Source organism: Lithobates pipiens, unplaced genomic scaffold (assembly GCF_037356315.1).
Source record: "Lithobates pipiens isolate NorthernLeopardFrog02 unplaced genomic scaffold, aLitPip1_a1.2 Scaffold_16, whole genome shotgun sequence".
Classification (NCBI taxonomy): domain Eukaryota; kingdom Metazoa; phylum Chordata; class Amphibia; order Anura; family Ranidae; genus Lithobates; species Lithobates pipiens.
The window spans coordinates 8148084-8167415 of record NW_027507748.1 but is presented as its reverse complement, the minus strand read 5'-3'; the positions used below and the strand labels follow the sequence as shown (position 1 = coordinate 8167415).

The 19332-nt window shown below is 46.1% G+C and overlaps 1 protein-coding gene across 1 annotated transcript in view; it reads right to left on the bottom strand.

The window, feature by feature from the left end:
- LOC143981579 (uncharacterized) overlaps positions 1–19332 on the bottom strand; it is a 45801-nt gene that overhangs the window by 20833 nt on the left and 5636 nt on the right. Inside the window, exons 2-4 of the mRNA XM_077479546.1 lie at positions 13435–13698; positions 9265–9372; positions 5114–5191 (exon numbers count right to left, since the gene is read on the bottom strand). Coding sequence (XP_077335672.1) covers positions 5114–5191; positions 9265–9372; positions 13435–13471 — 223 coding nt within the window. The 5' untranslated portion in view covers positions 13472–13698. The remainder of the gene's footprint in view (positions 1–5113; positions 5192–9264; positions 9373–13434; positions 13699–19332) is intronic.

Sequence of the window (19332 nt, the reverse complement as noted above, 5' to 3'; positions counted from 1 at the left end):
TTTGCTAGTCCCTGAGGATGGAAGGAGTTAGTGGGATGGGGGGGATCCAGTGACCATCCAGTGTCAGGATCCTCCCAAGCCAGCCCAAGCTCCAGCCCAAGCCCACCCCCCCCACCCCAGAAGGGGTATATAGGGGTTTACCCTTGACATTCCTTAAATGGGTCAAAAGGGGCTTAGAGAGTGAGGGCAGTCTAGGACCTCCCAACGTGTTTCTAAGAGGGGACTGTTATGGGGGGGCCAGGGGAGGCCTGGATGTGAAGTGTGGCTGGAGAGTGTGTTGACCTGTAGTGGAGCCAGCAAGACCAACACAAAAATATAGAAAAGTAAATGAGCCTATTGCTGGTATGTTGGGCTGGTTCCAGCAGCTGTCCCTCACTGCCGTACAGATGTGTTGGGGTGGGATATAATTGTATTGCTTTGTGCCCTTGTCTCACCTTGTACAGTTGCAAAGAAAAAGTATGTGAACCCTTTTGGAATGATATGAATTTCTGCATAAAATTGGTCAGAAAATGTGATCTGAACTTCATCTAAGTCACAACAATAGACAACCACAGTCAGCTTAAACTAATAACACACAAAGAATTAAATGTTTCCATGTTTTTATTGAACACACCATGTAAACATTCACAGTGCAGGTGGAAAAAGTATGTGAACCCTTTGATTTAATAAACTGGTTGAACCTCCTTTGGCAGCAATAACTTCAACCAAAAGTTTCCAGTAGTTGCAGATCAGACGTGCACAACGGTCAGGAGTAATTCTTGACCATTCCTCTTTACAGAAATGTTTCGGTTCAGCAGTATTCTTGGGATGCCTGGTGTGAATCGCTTTCTTGAGGTTATGCCACGGCATCTCAATCGGGTTGAGGTCAGGATTCTGACTGGGCCACTCCAGAAGGCATATTTTCTTCTGTTTAAGCCATTCTGTTGTTGATTTACTTCTATGCTTTGGGTCGTTGTCCTGTTGCAACACCCATCTTCTGTTGAGCTTCAGCTGGTGGACAGATGGCCTTAAGTTCTCCTGCAAAATGTCTTGATAAACTTGTGAATTCATTTTTCCTTCGATGATAGCAATCCGTCCATGTCCTGATGCAGCAAAGCAGCCCCAAACCATGATGCCCCCACCACCATACTTCACAGTTGGGATGAGGTTTTGATGTTGGTGTGCTGTGCCTCTTTTTCTCCACACATAATGTTGTGTGTTTCTTCCAAACAACTCAAATTTGGTTTCATCTGTCCACAGAATATTTTACCAGTACTGCTGTGGAACATCCAGGTGCTCTTGTGCAAACTGTAAACGTGCAGCAATTTTTTTTTTTGTGGTATCCTCCCATTGAAATCTATTCTTGTTTAGTGTTTTACATGTCGTAGATTTGCTAACAGGGATGTTAGTATATGCCAGAGACTTTTGTAAGTCTTTAGCTGACACTCTAGGATTCTTCTTCACCTCATTGAGCAGTCTGTGCTGTGCTCTTGCAGTCATCTTTACAGGACGCCCACTCCTAGGGAGAGTAGCAGCAGTGCTGAACTTTCTCCATTTATAGACAATTTGTCTTACCGTGGACTGATGAACAGCAAGGCTTTTTGAGATACTTTTATAACCCTTTCCAGCTTTATGCAAGTCAACAATTCTTAATCGTAGCTCTTCTGAGAGCTCTTTTGTGCGAGGCATCATTCACATCAGGCAATGCTTCTTGTGAAAAGCAAACCCAGAACTGGTGTGTGTTTTTTTTATAGGGCAGGGCAGCTGTAACCAACACCTCCAATCTCATCTCATTGATTGGATTCCAGTTGTTTAACAACTCACTCCAATTAGCTCTTGGAGATCTCATTAGTCTAGGGGTTCACATACTTTTTACACCTGCAATGTGAATGTTTACATGGTGTGTTCAATAAAAACATGGCAACATTTAATTCTTTGTGTGTTATTAATTTAAGCAGACTGTGATTGTCTATTGTTTTTTATGACCAATTTGTGCAGAAATCCATATCATTCCAAAGGGTTCACATACATTTTTTTTGAAACTCTATCAACCTCCAGAATGTCAGCTGCAGACATCTACTATGCTCCCATTGTGAAATCATACCTGAACACACAACATATGATTTTTGGGAACTCTAAAGTTTAGGAGGAACCTCAGAAGGTTTGGGATATATATGTTGCATTATGGAGGGGCACTACACATCCAAAACATTCACACATGAAGGTACAGTCAGGTTCAGACAACATAGGCTATAGCCTAGGGTAACAAGACTACCGGGGTGGCACATGGTCACATCTTTTAGTCATGTACATTGAAAGGTTCCAGTTGCCACCTTGTCTGTTGGGTCTTTAGTGTTGCTGCAGTTTTGTTGGTGAAAGGTAGGGTGCAGAGTAGGGCAAGAGTATCCCTAATTCTTCTTATGAATGGTTCTGGTGTACCAACATAGACTGGGCAGGTTGTCTCTTGTAGCCCTCCTGACCCCAGTCTTTGTGAGCTTTGTGTAGCTATAATGCCTGGTTTTAGCAGAATACTATTGCTAGCCAGATGATTGGGTTGGGAGCATGCAGCACAAGATAGTTGCCTATCAGTACATGAAGTATAAATTCGACCTTGGACTGGTATGAATTGTTTTGACACGGACCACTAAATTTACGCAAATTTCTGATTTTCAGGTTACTGTACAGTGCAAATTCTAATTTGGATAAATTGATTTTCTCATCACTTGTGTAAGATATTTCTGAAAACAAATATTGGGGAGAAAAAAAAAGTGAAAAGTAGGGACACAGAAGAAGCCACTCTATAGAATAGTGATCGGTACGGTAGGGAGGCTCAAGCAGATTGCCATTGTTAAACTGTGCTCACAACTGCTTGGTTGTTTGAAACCGTGAATGTGATCATCAACTGATTCTCCACACAGACTTGAGGAACGGATGGCTCTCCAGGTAGTGGGGGCCCAGGGCCCTTCTCGTAGAAAACTGAAGAGTGTGATCCAGGTGGTTGACAATTCTTAGTAACTGAGGTACGTCTTGTGTCTTCTAATGCCGCGTACACACGACCGGACTTTTTGACAACAAAGGTCCAACGGAACGAGTCCGTCGAACAATTCGATCTTGTGTGGGCTCCATCAGACCTTTGCTTGCCAAAAATCCGGCGGACTTTTGAAATAGAACATGTTTTAAATTTTTCCACCGGAACTCCGCCGGACCGAGAAATCCGTTCGAGTGTGTGCTAGTCCGACGGACGAAAACCGAAGCTAGGGCAGCTATTGGCTACTGGCTATGAACTTCCTTATTCTAGTCCAGTCGTACGTCATCACGTTCGAATTCGTCGGACTTTGGTGTGATTGTGTGTGGCCAAGTCCGTTCATTCGGAAAGTCCGACGGAACTCCGCCGAAAGTCCGTCGCAAAGACCGTCGGACCTAGTCCCTCGAAAAGTCTGGTCGTGTGTACGCGGCGTTAGAAATATTTTCTGATAAGATTTCATATATCCAAAATAAATAACACACCAGACCATAAGATGAAAGAGTCCAAGGAGAACTTCTATAGTTTGTAGTTCAACCACCATAAACTGTTTTGAGGAAAGTACAGCCATTGTACACCAATGACATCATTGTAATCCAAGCCTATTCCACAATACAACCACAATAGCAATCCTCACCTAAAGAACATCCCCTCTAATGCGTTTCGTCCCTGGGGTTTAGTCGTAGAGTATGACTAAGCCCTGTTGGGTGAAATGCGTTGGAGGGGCAATCTCCAGAGACTGCTATTGTGATCGTTTTGTGGAACAAACTCAGATTACAGTGACATACTGAGGTTGTTCTTTTCTCCAGGGTGGCTTCATTTACCCCCAGCACCCAGCGATGAGGTGACAGCTGGGGAGGCTCAGCTTGGAGCAAAGGTGGAGGCTTTTTTTTCAATCTAATTTTTTATTTTTTTTGGAAAAACAATGTGTTTTGGGAGCCACAAGACTCCCTGCCTTATCAGAGCTACATTAAACAAAATAACAAAATTAATAAGAGACGATGTACCAAGAAGACTTTGTTCAGGCAAGTTTTAAACACTTTCATACATTTCATGGAGACCATCTCATCGGGTGTGTAAGAAGTTGTCTCTGTCTCTGTCTCCTGCAGAGAAGTAAACGCTACTCTTGATACAAATATTTCCAACTCCTCTCAGGATAGTAAGAGGACCTCAGCTACTTCATCCCTATTAGTATTTGGCTTTTACACCATACAAGTATCATTGCATCGTCCCTTGCTAAGTCCGTCTGTGCTTGCAAGTCAATGGTTGTCTTTTGGTGGACAATTTAAAGGTGTGTGTGATATTCAGTACTGCTGCCTGAATTATGAGAAAATCATGGTGTATTCAAGCTGTGACTATAGTCAGGGCCGTTTTTAAGGCAGGGCAAAAGGGGAAGCTGCCCTGGGCCCTGTTATTGTTGTGGGGCCCAAAGCAGCTGCCTCATACTTGCCAAGTATCCTGGTTTAAATTCCCTCATCCCTTGAGGTTTTAGTCTCGTGCTGTGTCCCAATATCTCAGTGCGAAGTGCTGGTACTAATGCTGCCCAGCTCTGCCCTGTTGTGGTGTACAGATGACTCACATTCAGACCTCGTGTTTACATGTAAATTACCAGAATTCATATGTAAATAGTGGTAGCATTCATATGTAAATAGTGGTAGCATTCATATGTAAATAGCGACGGCCAGCGGCATTGATATGTATATCATGCCCCCCTGTGGTCATATCCACAGTAATCTCTAGCAACCAATCAACAAGCAGAAATCATGTGCTGTACCTCTAGCAACTAATCAGTGAGCAGTAATTGATGCTGTACCTTTGGCAACCAGTCAGTGAGCGGTAATGATACCAATCTCAATAGCTGCCTGATCTTATTAAGTAAACTGAATTTGAGTCTAGCAGCTATTTATTGTATGTCTCAGATCAGATGGAGAGCGAAACTGCATGGGGGGGGGGGGCAAGAAAAGTTTTGCCCAGGGTCCAATCAATAATAAAGAGGGCCCTGACTATAGTGCTAAAAAAAAAAATTCTGTCTCCAACCATTTTTTTGCTGAAAGGTCTACCACAATATAGCCACTATTACTCTCCAACAATGTACAAGAAGAAAAACCTTACCATCCTCTTCCCTAAGCTTCTTAAAGAGAGGCTTCACTCTCTCAGACACTGCCTCGATGAACCTTTTCACAAGAGGTCCTAGAAAATGTAATACATCAGAATATTAAATTAGGACCTTATAGATTCAGCTTTATAACTCTACACAGAATGTACATTGTCCAGTCTGAAAGGTGTAAATTGCATTATATTATAATAAGTAAGAGAAAACAGAATAGATATTATATTACAGCACTAATGATGAGGGAAGTAAAATTCACATTGAATTATGCCAATCCATGGACATAAGATGTTCACCGTGAAATGAAAATTTCCTGCACTGGATGATCCTTTAGGCCCTTTATGAGTTCAAATCCTCGAGGAAATGATGATTATGACCCATACACACGGGTCGGACATTCCGACCACAAAATCCGTCTGATTTTTTCAGACGAATTTTGGGCGAAACTTGTGTTGCATACACACGGTCGCACAAAGTTGTCGTAAAATCCGATCGTTCTGAACGAGATGAAGTCAAACACGTACGGTCGGGACTATAAACGGGGCCAGTAGCCAATAGCTTTCATCTCTTAGTTTATTCTGAGCATGCGTGGCACTTTGTCTGTCGGGAATAGTCTACACACAATCGGAATTTATGCGATCGGATTTTGTTGTCGGAAAATTTTAGATCCTGCTCTCAAACCTTGTTCGTCGTTAAAATCCGATGGAAAAAGTCAGATGGAGCACACACACGGTTCGGATTTTCCGATAACATGATCCGATCGCACATTTTCTGTCGGAAAATCCGACCGTGTGTATGGGGAATAACTCTACAATAAGGTGAGGGAACCCACCTCCTCGTCATGGGAAAGGTCTTTGCACATGCTGGTAAATGTTGTTGGAAGATGGGCATTCTAGGATGATGTCACCAGAGGGACCAATGGATGGGCTATATAACAATTTAACCACAAGATTGGGTGACTACCTCTGGCCTACAGACGCTCATATTCACCAACCTCCTCTCCCAATATAGTACTTACTGAAATTTCTAAAAAAAGCAATAAAACATGATTGTTAGGTGCGCCCCTCCTTGATTAGCTCGAGCTGGACTTTCACTGGAAAGCTCTCTTCAATCGATTGGCAAAGTTGGTAATTCAAGCAACCAAACGAAACAGGTTTGGTTCTGAATACAAGGTCTTTATTTCCGGTTACCACTTTTATGTGCTTCAAACATTGCATTGTCAGCCAATCAGGATTATACAAGACATTCAAGACATAATGGCCTTTTAACCAATCATAAACATCCACATTTACGTGCGTCGTACATTAACCACTTACAGACCGGGCCATTTTGCTGGTCAAAGACCAGACCACTTTTTTGCGATTCGGCACTGCGTCGCTTTAACTGACAATTGCGCGGTCGTGAGACGTGGCTCCCAAACAAAATTAATGTCCTTTTTTTTCCCCACAAATAGAGATTTCTTTTGGTGGTATTTGATCACCTCTGCGGTTTTTATTTTTTGCGCTATAAACAAAAATAGAGCGACAATTTTGAAAAAAAAACGCAATACTTTTTACTTTTTGTTATAATAAATATCCCCCAAAAATATATAAAAAAAAACATTTTTTTCCCTCAGTTTAGGCCGATACGTATTCTTTTACATATTTTTGGTAAAAAAAATCGCAATAAGCGATTATTGATTGATTTGCGCAAAAGTTATAGCGTTTACAAAATAGGGGATAGTTTTATGGCATTTTTATTAATAATTTTTTATTATTTTTTTTTTTACTAGTAATGGCGGCGATCAGCGATTTTTATTGTGACTGCGACATTGCGGCAGACACATCGGACATTTTTGACACATTTTTGGCACCATTGTCATTTATACAGCAATCACTGCTATATAAATGCAGTGATTCCTGTGTAAATGACACTGGCAGTGAAAGGGCTAACCAGTGGGTGGCAGTGTAGGGGTTAAGTGTTCCTAGGGGTGTGTTACTAACGGTGGGGGGGTTGGGTTTTCATTTAGTGAACACTGATCTCTGCTCCAATCACATGGAGCAGTGATCAGCGTCACTAGTTGCTAGGCAGAATGGAGAAATGCTGTTTACAACGGCATTTCTTCATTCGGCCGCTCCGTGAGACGATCGCGGGTATCCCCGCGGCGATCGAGTCCACGGGTCCCGCGACCGGACTCACAGGGGTCCCGACCAGCGCGGGATCGCGCCGCCGGAGGCGCGCTCCTGATGGCAGGGCGGCATTGAAGATTGGACGTACCTGTACGCCAATATGCCTGCCCGTGCCATTCTGTCGACGTACATCATCGTGCGCTGGTCGGGAACCGGTTAAGGAGGGCGTGGCAGGGGGTGTGTCCTATGCCTACATACATTTGCTAATAGGTTTGCCTCATTCCCATCTTGGAAAGTTGGGAGGTATGCTAGTGTGCTAGGTGTGAGAGATTTTTGCAGGCTTGGCTGGCAGCCAGGCCTGCTTGTTTTTGTTTCTTGGGTTGGCAGAAATCCAGGGAGAGCTGGATGACTCACAGGTAGCATCAGTGAGACCTCCCACTTATTTCCAGAACGTGTTGGAACCTTCTGGAAAAAAAATAGGGGAAGAGGTGAGGTGGGGCTGTCTGGAGTATTCTGAGGGGCACTGACCAATCCCCAGCTTGGATTGACAGGGGGCAGGCCTCCTAAAAAAAAATAAAAAATCAGGGTCAACCCAGCAGGGGAGGAGTTGTTTGGGTGGAAGCTGGAGATGGAGTGTTAGGCTGCCGGGGGCCTTGGAGGGAGCTCCCAGTCTGGGGAGGGGGGACCTTGGGCCTGGGCTTGGGTGTGGACAGGACTCTCTCAAGACACATGGAGGTGCCCTGGACAGGTGGCACGGGAGCAAGGAGAGGACAGCAGGAGAACACTGCCAGGCAAGTCTCCAGGAGGAACAACAAGGTGCAGCCAGGAGGGCTGGTGAGTGACAAACAGTCAGGAGGACTGGAGAGGCACGCCTGATAGGACTGGGAGCAAAGCAGTCTGGAATGGGTGCATAGCCAGTGGAGTGGACTGCGGTGGCACAGTTAGGGTTGCCACCTTTTCTTCAAGTCAAACCCCGAACACTTCCCTTACACTGCAAGGGGGGACTCTGCAGACTCTGATGTAAGGGTGGACTCTGATGTAAGGGTGGACTCTGCAGACTCTGATGTAAGGGAGAACTCTGGGGCCTCTAACATAAGGGCTCACTCACCCCTTGACAGTCAGCACCTCTCATCTAGATGTATCTGAGGCTGCTGGACTTCAAATTTACAGCCCCCCACTTTCATTATCATGAGGAATAGCACCGGGGATTGGCGTGTGGGCAGACACAGAGGGGTAGGGGCGGGGGGGGGGGGGGAAGAGGAGCAGATCGAGCCCTCTCTCCTCTCCTGTGTGTATGTTGGGGGAACTGTTAGTCCTGGCTTTGGGGTAACAGACACTCTCAGTTTAGGCAACTGGAGCTAGCAACCCTGCTGGGAAGCCATAGTCCAATCTGAATAATGTGTCCGGGTTTCAGGCAGTTTGAAACCCGGACACGTGATTCCAAACCTCAGCTGTCCGGGTGAATCCTGGACAGGTGGCAACCCTAGGCACGGTCAGGGGAAAGAGGCAGCTGCAGCAGCCAGGAGGGCTGGCAGGGCCTGAAGAGGTGGTACTGGGATCAGTAGCCAGGTGGGGCAGTTAGCACTAGGACTACCAGTTTTGCTACACCATAGGAGCCCGCGGTCCCTGCCTGCAAAGGGCATTTTGCTTTGGGCCTGGCTGAGCCAGTGTTAGGCCTGCAATTCAGTGCTAGCTGGTCCTGAGAGTGATAGTCTGCAAGCAAGTTTGTGCTGGAGGAAGAAAGGAAGCTGTATATACCGGAGGTGTGTATAGTTCTCAGTCCCTATATTGCTTTTACAATGAACTGGGCATCCCATACTTACTCGATCCCCATCCAAGTTACAATCCCTTCAATAAAACATAAAAACAAAGTCCAAGGACCGCTTCTTGACCGCTGAGTGTCTGAAGATTGTATGCCTGGCTGTGCAGGGTGAGAGGCGGACCACAACTACCATCAGCCCCTACGGGGGGGGGGGGGGTTGGGGGTTACCGCTACAATAAATACCTGTAATGCAGAGCATTTAAAAAAAAATCACTGTACTCACTTTTACGAAATAATGAGATCGCGATTAATGTCAGAGTATTAAAAATGATGAGGAGCACTCCACCAGCAAACACAAGGAAATCTTCTTTAGGTATTCCTAGGTTCCTCTCTGTAGGATAAAACAGAAGAGGACAATGGTATTAGAACACATAGTAATTGTCAGCTCTGTGTACCTCACAAATAATATAAAACAGGAAGAAAAGCCTCTTGTATAAAGAGCCATTCACAAGAAGGATACCTCGGTGTATACTGCACCAGTGGCGGCTCGTCCATAAGGGCGCACGGGTGCCGCTCCCTCTCTCCAGCCACCCCCTCTATGACCAATGGATAGATTCATGCATAGCATAGCATGAATCTATCCATGGCCGCCGCTGCCACTCCTTATTCAGGACCCTTTTCAGGCGCCTGAATTACAGCCATAAGCTCTAATGGGCATCAAAAAAGGTTACCAGTTCACCCAGGTGTGTTGGAACAGCGAATTAATATTTGCTTTCTTAACACTGTACCGCCTCTCTGCCAATCACGTGCTCGGGTTTGTTACCCATCACCTGATTGGCTGAAATTACACTCGCTGTGATTGGACGCCTATCAGGAGGAGAGGATGGGAGGAGAGAATGGGGGGAGACGCATGGAGGACACTGCTCGCCGTCACCCGTTGCCCCACCGAGTCAGGCTAAGTACCGGGCAGGCGGCAAGGGGGCGGGGTGGGGGGGTCACAGTGGCGGAATTTGATTGCACAGTGGAGCAATTTGATAGCACAGTGGCAGCATTCGATTGGCACAGTGACAGCATTTGATGGGCACAGTGGCAGAATTTGATGGGCACAGTGGCAGCATTCGATGGGCACAGTGGCTGCATTTTATGGCACAGTGGCTGCAATTGATCGGCACAGTGGCAGCATTTGATGGCACAGTGGCTGCATTTGATGGGCAAAGTGGCTGCATTTGATGGGCAAAGTGGCTGCATTTGATGGCACAGTGGCTGCGCTTGATGGGCACAGTGGCTGAAATTGATGGGCACTGGCTGCGTTTGATGGGCACAGTGGCTGAAATTGATCGTCACAGTGGCTGCATTTGATGGCACAGTGGCTGCGTTTGATGGGCACAGTGGCTGAAATTGATGGGCACAGCATTTGATGGTCACAGTGGCTGCAAATGATGGCACAGTGGCTGCAATTGATGGTCACAGTGGCTGCGTTTCATGTGTTTTTTTTCAGAATTTTTCAGTTAGTTTGCTCCCCCCCCAAAAAAAAACTTTTGAGCACCAGCCGCCACTGCTGTAGAACATTATATAATGTCCCAGCAGAATCCAGGGCCAACCTCTTCCTTGTACGGCTGCCTGGAAGCTAAAAGCTAAATAGAAATTCAGATTGTCTTCTTAAAAAGTAAATCCAACTACAACTTACTTTTTAGTTTTGGGTGGAGTTGGGAAAGAATTAAAGAGGAAGTTAACCCTGATGGGTTTACTTCCTCTTTGATTCCCTGTAAAGGTAAAGCATAATGGACTACTATGCATCGCATCGCATCGCATCGCATTGCATAGTAGTCCATTATGTGTCACTTACCTGACACAGGAGCCAGCGAAGTCACCGCTGTCCCCTTGTGTACGGAGCCTCCATCTTCTTGGTGGGTCTCGCTGCTCCGGCGCTGTCATTTCGATGGAGCCGCGATGATGCCACTCCTGCGCATGGGCACAGGAGCCACCACTCGTGGCATATCGCCGTTAACAGCGGCGTGCAGGCGCACTGAACGTTAACGGCGATATGCAGCGTCTACGGTGTCTGTCTTTTTGTAAAAAATATATTTCTTGGACCTACAGGTAAGCCTTAATCTAGGCTTATCTGTAGGTCAAAGTGGTTTGTAAGGGTTTACAACCACTTTAACCACTTGGGATCCGCGCTATTGCAAAATGACGGCAATAGCGCGGACCCACATTTTCGGGACTACGTCTATTGACGTAGTCCCGGTTACGAGCGGCCTGCGCGCCCCCTGAGGGGCGCGCGCGGCGCGCTCTGTGATCGGCGAGTCCGTGAGACTCGCCTGATCACCGATCCGTGTAAGGGGTCGATCCCGACCCCTTATCACGTGATCAGCTGTCAGCCAATGACAGCTGATCATGTGATAAAACGGAGCCGGTAATCGGCTAGTATTCCTCCTCGCGCTGACAGCGCGAGGAGAAAAAAAAAAAGCCGATCGCCGGCGGCCGTGTTCGGGACATCAGTCCCGATCACGGCCAGCAATTTAAACGGACACCTGCCCCCTGCCAGTGCCCACCTGCCACCCGCAGTGCCATCCTGAAATAAAGTAAGTGCCCCCCTGTCAGTGCCACCTAGCAGTGCCCATAGTGCCCACAGTGCCACCCAGCAGTGCCCACAGTGCCACCCACAGTGCCACCCAGCAGTGCCACCCACAGTGCCACCCACAGTGCCACCCACAGTGCCACCCAAAATCTGCCTCAGGTGCTGCACCCCAGTGCCGCCCATCAGTGCCCAGCAGTGCCGCCCATCAGTGCCCAGCAGTGCCACCTATCAGAGCCACCTATCAGTGCCACCTATCAGTGCCCATCAGTCCCATCTATCTGTGGTACCTATCAGTGCCCATCCGTGCCACCCATCCGTGCCACTTATCCGTGCCACCCATCCGTGCCATCTTATCTGTGCCCATCTTTGCCCATCAGTGCCGCCTTATCTGTGCCCATCGGTGCCGCCTTATCTGTGCCTATTAGTGCCGCCTTAACTATGCCTATCAGTGCCCACCAGTGCAGCCTATCAGTGCCCACCAATGCAGCCCATCAGTGCCCACCAATGCAGCCCATCAGTGCCCACCAATGCAGCCCATCAGTGCCCACCAATGCAGCCTATCAGTGCCGCCTAATCAGCGCACTTCAATGAAGGAGAAAAATGACCCGTTTGCAAAATTTTAGAACAAACTATTAAAACATGATTTTTTTTTTTTTTTTTTTGCATCTTTTTTTGTTTGTTTAGCAAAAAATAAAACTCCGAGCTGTAACTAAATACCACCAAAAGAAAGCTCTATTTGTGGGAAAAAAATGATAAAAAATTCATTTGGGTACAGTGTTGTATGACCGCGTAATTGTCACTCAAAGTGCATCAGCGCTGAAAGCTGAAAATTGGTCTGGGACTGAGGGGGGTTTAAGTGCCCAGTAAGCAAGTGGTTAAAACCATTGTCAGCAGGGCTGCCTCCATAACAGGGGCAAAAGTGGCCCACCACTTTAGAGGGCCACCAGGTCCCATACCCCTCAACAGTAAGGATAGGTAATACACTGAACACCTATATCTCGCCACTGACACTAATGCCGCCTTTTTTCCCCATAGTGAGCACCAACACCCCCCTTTCCGCCCACTGAGCACCAACACCCCCCTTTCTGCCCACTGAGCACCAACACCCCCCTTTCTGCCCACTGAGCTCCAACACCCCCCTTTCTGCCCACTGAGCACCAACACCCCCTTTCCGCCCGCTGAGCTCCAACACCCCCCTTTCTGCCCACTGAGCACCAACACCCCCCTTTCCGCCCACTTAGCACCAACACCCCCCTTTCTGCCCACTGAGCTCCAACACCCCCCCTTCCCCCACTGAGAATTCCCTTCTATTGTAAACATTTTGACTCACTGAGGAATTTTTCCTCCCACAAACCACAGGTGCCGGGCAACGTTACCTTCCAATGATCACCGACACTGGGCATTTTATTTGTTCAGTTCATAACTCGTTTACAATGACCGTTTACTGTGTGTAATGGAGAGGGATGAGGTACTGTGTGTAGAGAAGATTTGTGTATGGGATGATTTTTGGGGGAGTTGCTAAGAAGGGCCAATTTGGGACGGATTTGTGCAGGCAAGGGGGTGGGGATTTGGCTAGTAAGGTAATTTTTTTGTTGAAGGGGGATTAGAGGGGGGGGGGGGGAATTGTGCAAGAAGGGATGTTTGGGGAGGTTGTGCTAGGAGGAGGAATTTGGGGGTAATTTGTGGTGGGATGGGAGATTTGGGGGGATTTGTGCTAAATGGTGGGGGTTATCATGCAGAGTAGGGCTTTTGCTGACACATAATGCTCATAAATCTGGAGGGGGCAAAGTTTGGCATCTTCCCCCTGGGCACTAGATGACCTTGTCCCGGCACTGCTGACATTTCAAGACAGATTCTCTTTAACATACATACCAAAATAATCAGTTATATTCCCAAATGAATTCTCCATGGTTTTCTGCCGTTGGTCCAATTTTGATCCTCAGGGGTCAGCTGACCAGTAGAAAAATCTTTGACAGCCGGGCTTTCAGGATGGGAGGTATGAACTCTCTGGAGTGGCTTCAGCCCACAAGGCTATCACCATCCGATTCTCAGTTTGTCTTCTTGGGTCACTGGAACTCTTCGGCTCCAGACTAATGGCACTTGTGACCTCTTCTTCTAGGACTTGTAGTGGCAGAGCTGTGGAGAGGCAAGAATGAGGTGGTTAATGTTAAGGCCCTCTTCCCACCTGAGCATTTTCTATCTTGGAGCTTGAAGCTCCAAAACGCAACAATATCCAAATTGTCCAAATTGGGCCCAAAGTGTCAATATTTTGTGTGGCCGCCATTATTTTCCAGCACTGCCTTCACCCTCTTGGGCATGGAGGTCACCAGAGCTTCACAGGTCACCACTGGAGTCCTCTTCCCCTCCTCCATGATGACATCACAGAGCTGGTGGATGTTGGAGACCTTGCGCTCCTCCACCTTCCATGTGAGGATGCCCCACAGATGATCAATAGGGTTTAGGTCTGGAGACATGCTTGACCAGTCCATCACCTTTACCCTCAGCTTCTTTAGCAAGGCAGTGGTGGTCTTGGAGGTGTGTTTGGGGTCGTTATGTTGGAATACTGCCCTTGTGGCCCAGTCTCTGAAGCTCAAAGCTCCAAAAGGCTAAAGGAAAAAAAAAATCAATCTCTATGGAGTTGGTTCACATCTCCACTACAAGTCACCTAAAACCAAATGTCTGAAACGCAATAAAGTTCTGGAGTTTTATTTGTAGCTCGAATCGGGCAGATTGGTGTGGTTTTTTTTTTGTGTTTTTTTTTTGTTTCATAGAAAAGAAACTCTTGATTCGAGCGTTTTGTTGTGTGTTTCTGAGCGTTTTCTGCTCAAATGCCATAATTAAATAAAAATAAATAATAATAATAAATTAATAATAATTAAAATACATAAATAAATAATAATAGTCATAAATAAATAAAAAATAATTAATAATAATAAAATAAATTAATTAATAAAATAACCCTAACATTAACCACTAATAACTCCTAACCCTACTATTAACCCCTTATCGTAACCTTAGTATTAACTCCTAATTCTAACCTTAACGTAACAAAATAAATAAATAATGAGTAAATAAACAATAATAAATAAAATAAATAAATTAATTAACCCCTAACCACTTACAAAAAAGTATAAATAAATAATAAATACAAGTGGATGAAAAGCTGAAAAACATAGCATCAAATGATGAAATATTTTTCTCTATTGGCTGAAAAAAAAACACCAAAGCTCAAAAATGCTCCAAAAAGGCCCATACAAACGTCTGAAAAAATTGAATATAATGCCGCGTACACGCGACCGGACTTAGGTCCGACAGACTTTCGACTGAGTTCTGACGGAGTTCTGACAGAGTTCTGATGGACTTTCCGAATGAACGGACTTGGCCACACACAATCACACCAAAGTCCAACGGATTCGAACGCGATGACGTACGACGGGACTAGAATAAGGAAGTTCATAGCCAGTAGCCAATAGCTGCCCTAGCGTCAGACTAGCACACACACGAATTGATTTCTCGGTAGGAACTGGGTCCGGCGGAGTTCTGGCGGAAAAATTTGAAACATGTTCCACTTCTAAAGTCTGTCAGACTTTTGCAAATCAAAAGTCCGCTGCAGCCCACACACGATCGAATAGTCTGCCGGAATTGTTCCGTCGGACCTTTGATGTTGAAAAGTCCGGTCGTGTGTACACGGCATTAGACAGCTACAGGACAGGACAATGTTATCAAGAATCCAGGGCAAAGATGACAAAGTACACCCCCTCCATACAGTGAAAGCATCACGTCTCAGTAAAAATCCCCTCCCCCAACAAAAAAAAATCCAGCACTGATCTGCACTCTCGGCACCCCCGCTGTGCTCCAGTGGCACACGCGCGCCTGCTATCCACCCCCCTCCCCCCGCGAGCCAACGTATAGCTACATGGTTTCACACAGGGGAGCCAACCTGCCGCAGTGTAACTGCGCCGGCTGGTCTGGAAGTGGTTAAATACCATCTGTGGAGTACCTTTTGGGAGATTTCCCAATAATTTATACACTTGGTATGACTAGAGTTGTAGAGTATGGCTTTCAGCCACTCAGAATCTGAGAATGTGGACCCCAATTCTTGTTCCCATTTTAATAGGGAGGAAGATTTCAAAAACTTGGTTTTGGATTGGAGGAGATTATATATTATATTTATGCCTTTTACCTTAGGGACAGGTGAGGCCCAGTAGGACCAGGCTGCTCTAGGTAGCACAAGAGGAAGGGAACGATTTTTCCTAATGTATGCTGAGATTTGTAAAATAGTAAACTGATCTAAGGGCGAGGCGATGACGGATTCTCTGATATCACTGATGGGAAGCATTTTACCATTGCACATTAGGTCCTGAAGGACTATTGGGTTCAGGGTGGACTCTTGTTTAAGAGGAAGATGGGGAATGAAGAATTTGATTGTTTCCAGGGGGATTGGAATGGTGGATTGAAGCGAAGCCTTCGGTGAAGTTTTAATAAGGTAACGCCAGCAGGTATGGAAGGATGGGTGTTCGAGAGGGGGGCTTTAGAGAAGGATTGTGCCAGAATAAAGGAACGTAATTGTCCCAGCGGGTTAAAATATTGTTCTATGGCTTTCCACTGTTTGGTGTCGGATTGGGAGAACCAGTGTCTTATTTGATCCAATATTACAGTTACATGGTAGTCTTTCATATCCGGGAGTCCAATAACCCCCCCGCCTTTTTGTGTCTAATGAGTGTATGATAGGGCACCTTGGTCTTTTACCCTGCCATACGTAATTACTGAGGATACATTTTACCTCCGTAAAGAAGGAAGGTGGTGAGTGGATAGGTAATTTGCTTGATACAGGTACAATAACTTTGGAAGCAATAACATTTTAAAGGCTTGCAGTTCTGCCGGCTCATGCCAGGTAGAACTTACCTAATCTTTCTATCTTTTGCTTACAAGAGGCAAGCAATGACATATAGTTAGTTTGGAAGAGTTTGGAAGAAGGCGATGTAAAGGAGATCCCTAGGTAGGGCATGGATGAGGTAACCCAGTGGAATGGGAATGATTTCTGTAACTGGGATTTGGTGGTTTTGTTGACGCCCACGCTGAGGATATTAGATTTGGATAAATTTACTTTATAGTAAGATATGTGGTTGAATTCTGTTGGTATGTCATATAAGGGAGGTAGGGAAGCAGCCGGATCTGTAATGGTAAGTATGATATTGTCCGCAAAAATAGTTATTTTATACTCTTTGCCCAGAATGGGTATTCCTGAAATAGAGGGGGGGGTTCCTATTTTTTGCGCTAAGGGTTCCATTAGAAGTGTAAATATTATAGGTGACAATGCCCCCCCCCCCCCCTGTCTAGTGCCATTGGTGATTTTGAAATTGACAGAGAGTATGCCATCCGAGAGAACTTGTGCCGATGGTAAGGTATAAAAATCTATGGTCGCAGACAGGATATTTCCTTGAAAGCCGAATTTGGACGGGGTATGGCTTAGATAGCCCCAGTGAATTCTATCAAAGGCTTTCTCTGCATCAAGCGTTAGGAAAATGGAAGGGGTTTTTGCAGGGGCGGACTGGCAACTCATGGGGGCCCCCGGGCAATAGAAGATTATGGGGCCCCCGGGCAATAGATTATGGGGCCACACAGTATACACACACACACACACAGACACACAATATACACACACAGAATACACATACACACACTGAAAAGGTACTGGAGAGGCAGGGCAGCTATAATCTTGCGATTTTTACATACTGTCCCTGGTTTTATTGAGGCTGGCAACCCTGACGGGGCCCCTTAGTGGCATGGGGCCCTCGGGCAGTGCCCGAGTGCTCAAATGGTCAGTCCGCCCCTGGGTTTTTGTTGTTTCAGCATAATGTAGTACATTTATCATTTTTTTGGTGGCATTGGGAGCCTGGCAACCAGAAATGAAGCCCGCCTGGTCAGTATCTATCAGGTTTGGCATGAGAGGTGACAGCCTCTTCGCAATGGCCTTATGTTGCGTACACACGACCAGACTTTTCGACAGACTTGGTCCGGTGGACAATCCGACGGACTTTGCAGCTGAGGTCCGACTTTCAAAAGAATGGACTTGGCCACAAACACGATCACTCCAAAAGTCAGACGGATTCGAACGTGATGGCGTAGAATAAGGAAGTTCATAGCCAGTAGCCAATAGCTGCCCTAGCGTCGGTTTTAGTCCGTCAGACTAGCACACGGATGCTCGGATTTTTCGACCGGACTCGAGTCCGTCGGAAAGATTTCAAGCAAGTTTTATTTCTAGGTCTACCGGACTTTTGGGAAGAAAAAGTCCGCTGGAACCCACAAACGATGCTAATAGTCGGGATGCTAATAGTTTGCCAGCCTTATTACCATTGGCATAGAAATTAGGTTGCAATTTGTGTAAATTTTTGGTGTGTTGGGCAGAGAGAAAGGTGCGTAGTTCATTTCTAGTGTGGGATAGATGGTTGCATGTCGCAATATTAGGTTTGTGTTTGTTTGTCACCTCCAGCCTCCCTATAGTGGCTAAAAGTGAATCCAGCTGCTGTGTCCTGCGGCAACTATCGTGAACCCCAAGTTTTAGCAACACCCCCCCGTATGACGGCCTTGTGCGCATTCCATGTGAGGAAGGGATTTGTGGCGGAGGGCACATTGCGTTCAAAATAATCTTGTATTTGGTTATGTATATATTTTGAATTAGCAGGATTAGACATTAAAAAGGCATTTTTGCGCCATATATTAATGGGCGCTACGGATCTCTCCCCCCCCCCCCCACACACACATATCGATATTGGGGTATGGTCTGACCATGTGATGGTGTGAATTTCAGAAAAAGAAAAAAAAAAGCTGCAACTGTTCCGCCTCCTGTTGTCCTGGTGACGTAAACGGGTGGCCCGCCCCCTTTGATGCCATGGGGGCTTCCCCGTGGCGTCAGAGGGGGCGGGGTCACCCGTTTTTTCCCTTCTCGTTAGGTTGGGCTTTGGGCCAAAATTTGTCTCCTGGGTTAAACTACTGTATGAGGATCCCAAAGCGAGTATTAGAGTAAATGGGCTTATATCGGACACTTTCCAGACACAGAGAGGGAAGAGACAGGGGTGCCCTTTGTCTCCTCTTCTGTTTGCTCTGGCTATTGAGTCACTAGCGGCTAAAATTAAAACTCATTACCCCATTGATGGGCTGTTGGTCTGGAGGAACGTGTATCATCATATGCAGATGACATGCTCCTGTACTTGGGAGACCCCGATAAATCTGTATCTGCGGCATTCTCAGTAATACTGGAATTTGGAGATTTCTCTGGCTTTAAAATCAACTGGTCTAAGTCAACACTGTTTCCTCTAGACCACTGATGGCGAACCTTGGCACCCCAGATGTTTTGGAACTACATTACCCATGATGCTCTTGCACCCTGCAGTGTAGTTGAGCATTATGGGAAATGTAGTTCCAAAACATCTGGGGTGCCAAGGTTCACCATCACTGGTCTAGACCCTCAGCCAAATTTATTGCTCCCCGCTCAGTGTCCCCTAGCTGATACATCCCAATTCAAGTACTTGGGGATAAACGTCCAACTGCCGGTAGACTCGTTCGCAGATGTGAATTTATGGCCCATAATTAGATCTTTTAGTGACAGAGGGCAGTAATGGAAAGCCCATACACTGCTAGGTAGAGCTAATCTATTCAAAATGATTTTCTTGCCTAAATTTTTATATGTGCTCGCTAATGCCCCAATCTATATTCCCAAAGAAAACTTTGATATAGTAATTCCTTGCTGACCTCCTTTTTGTGGGGCAC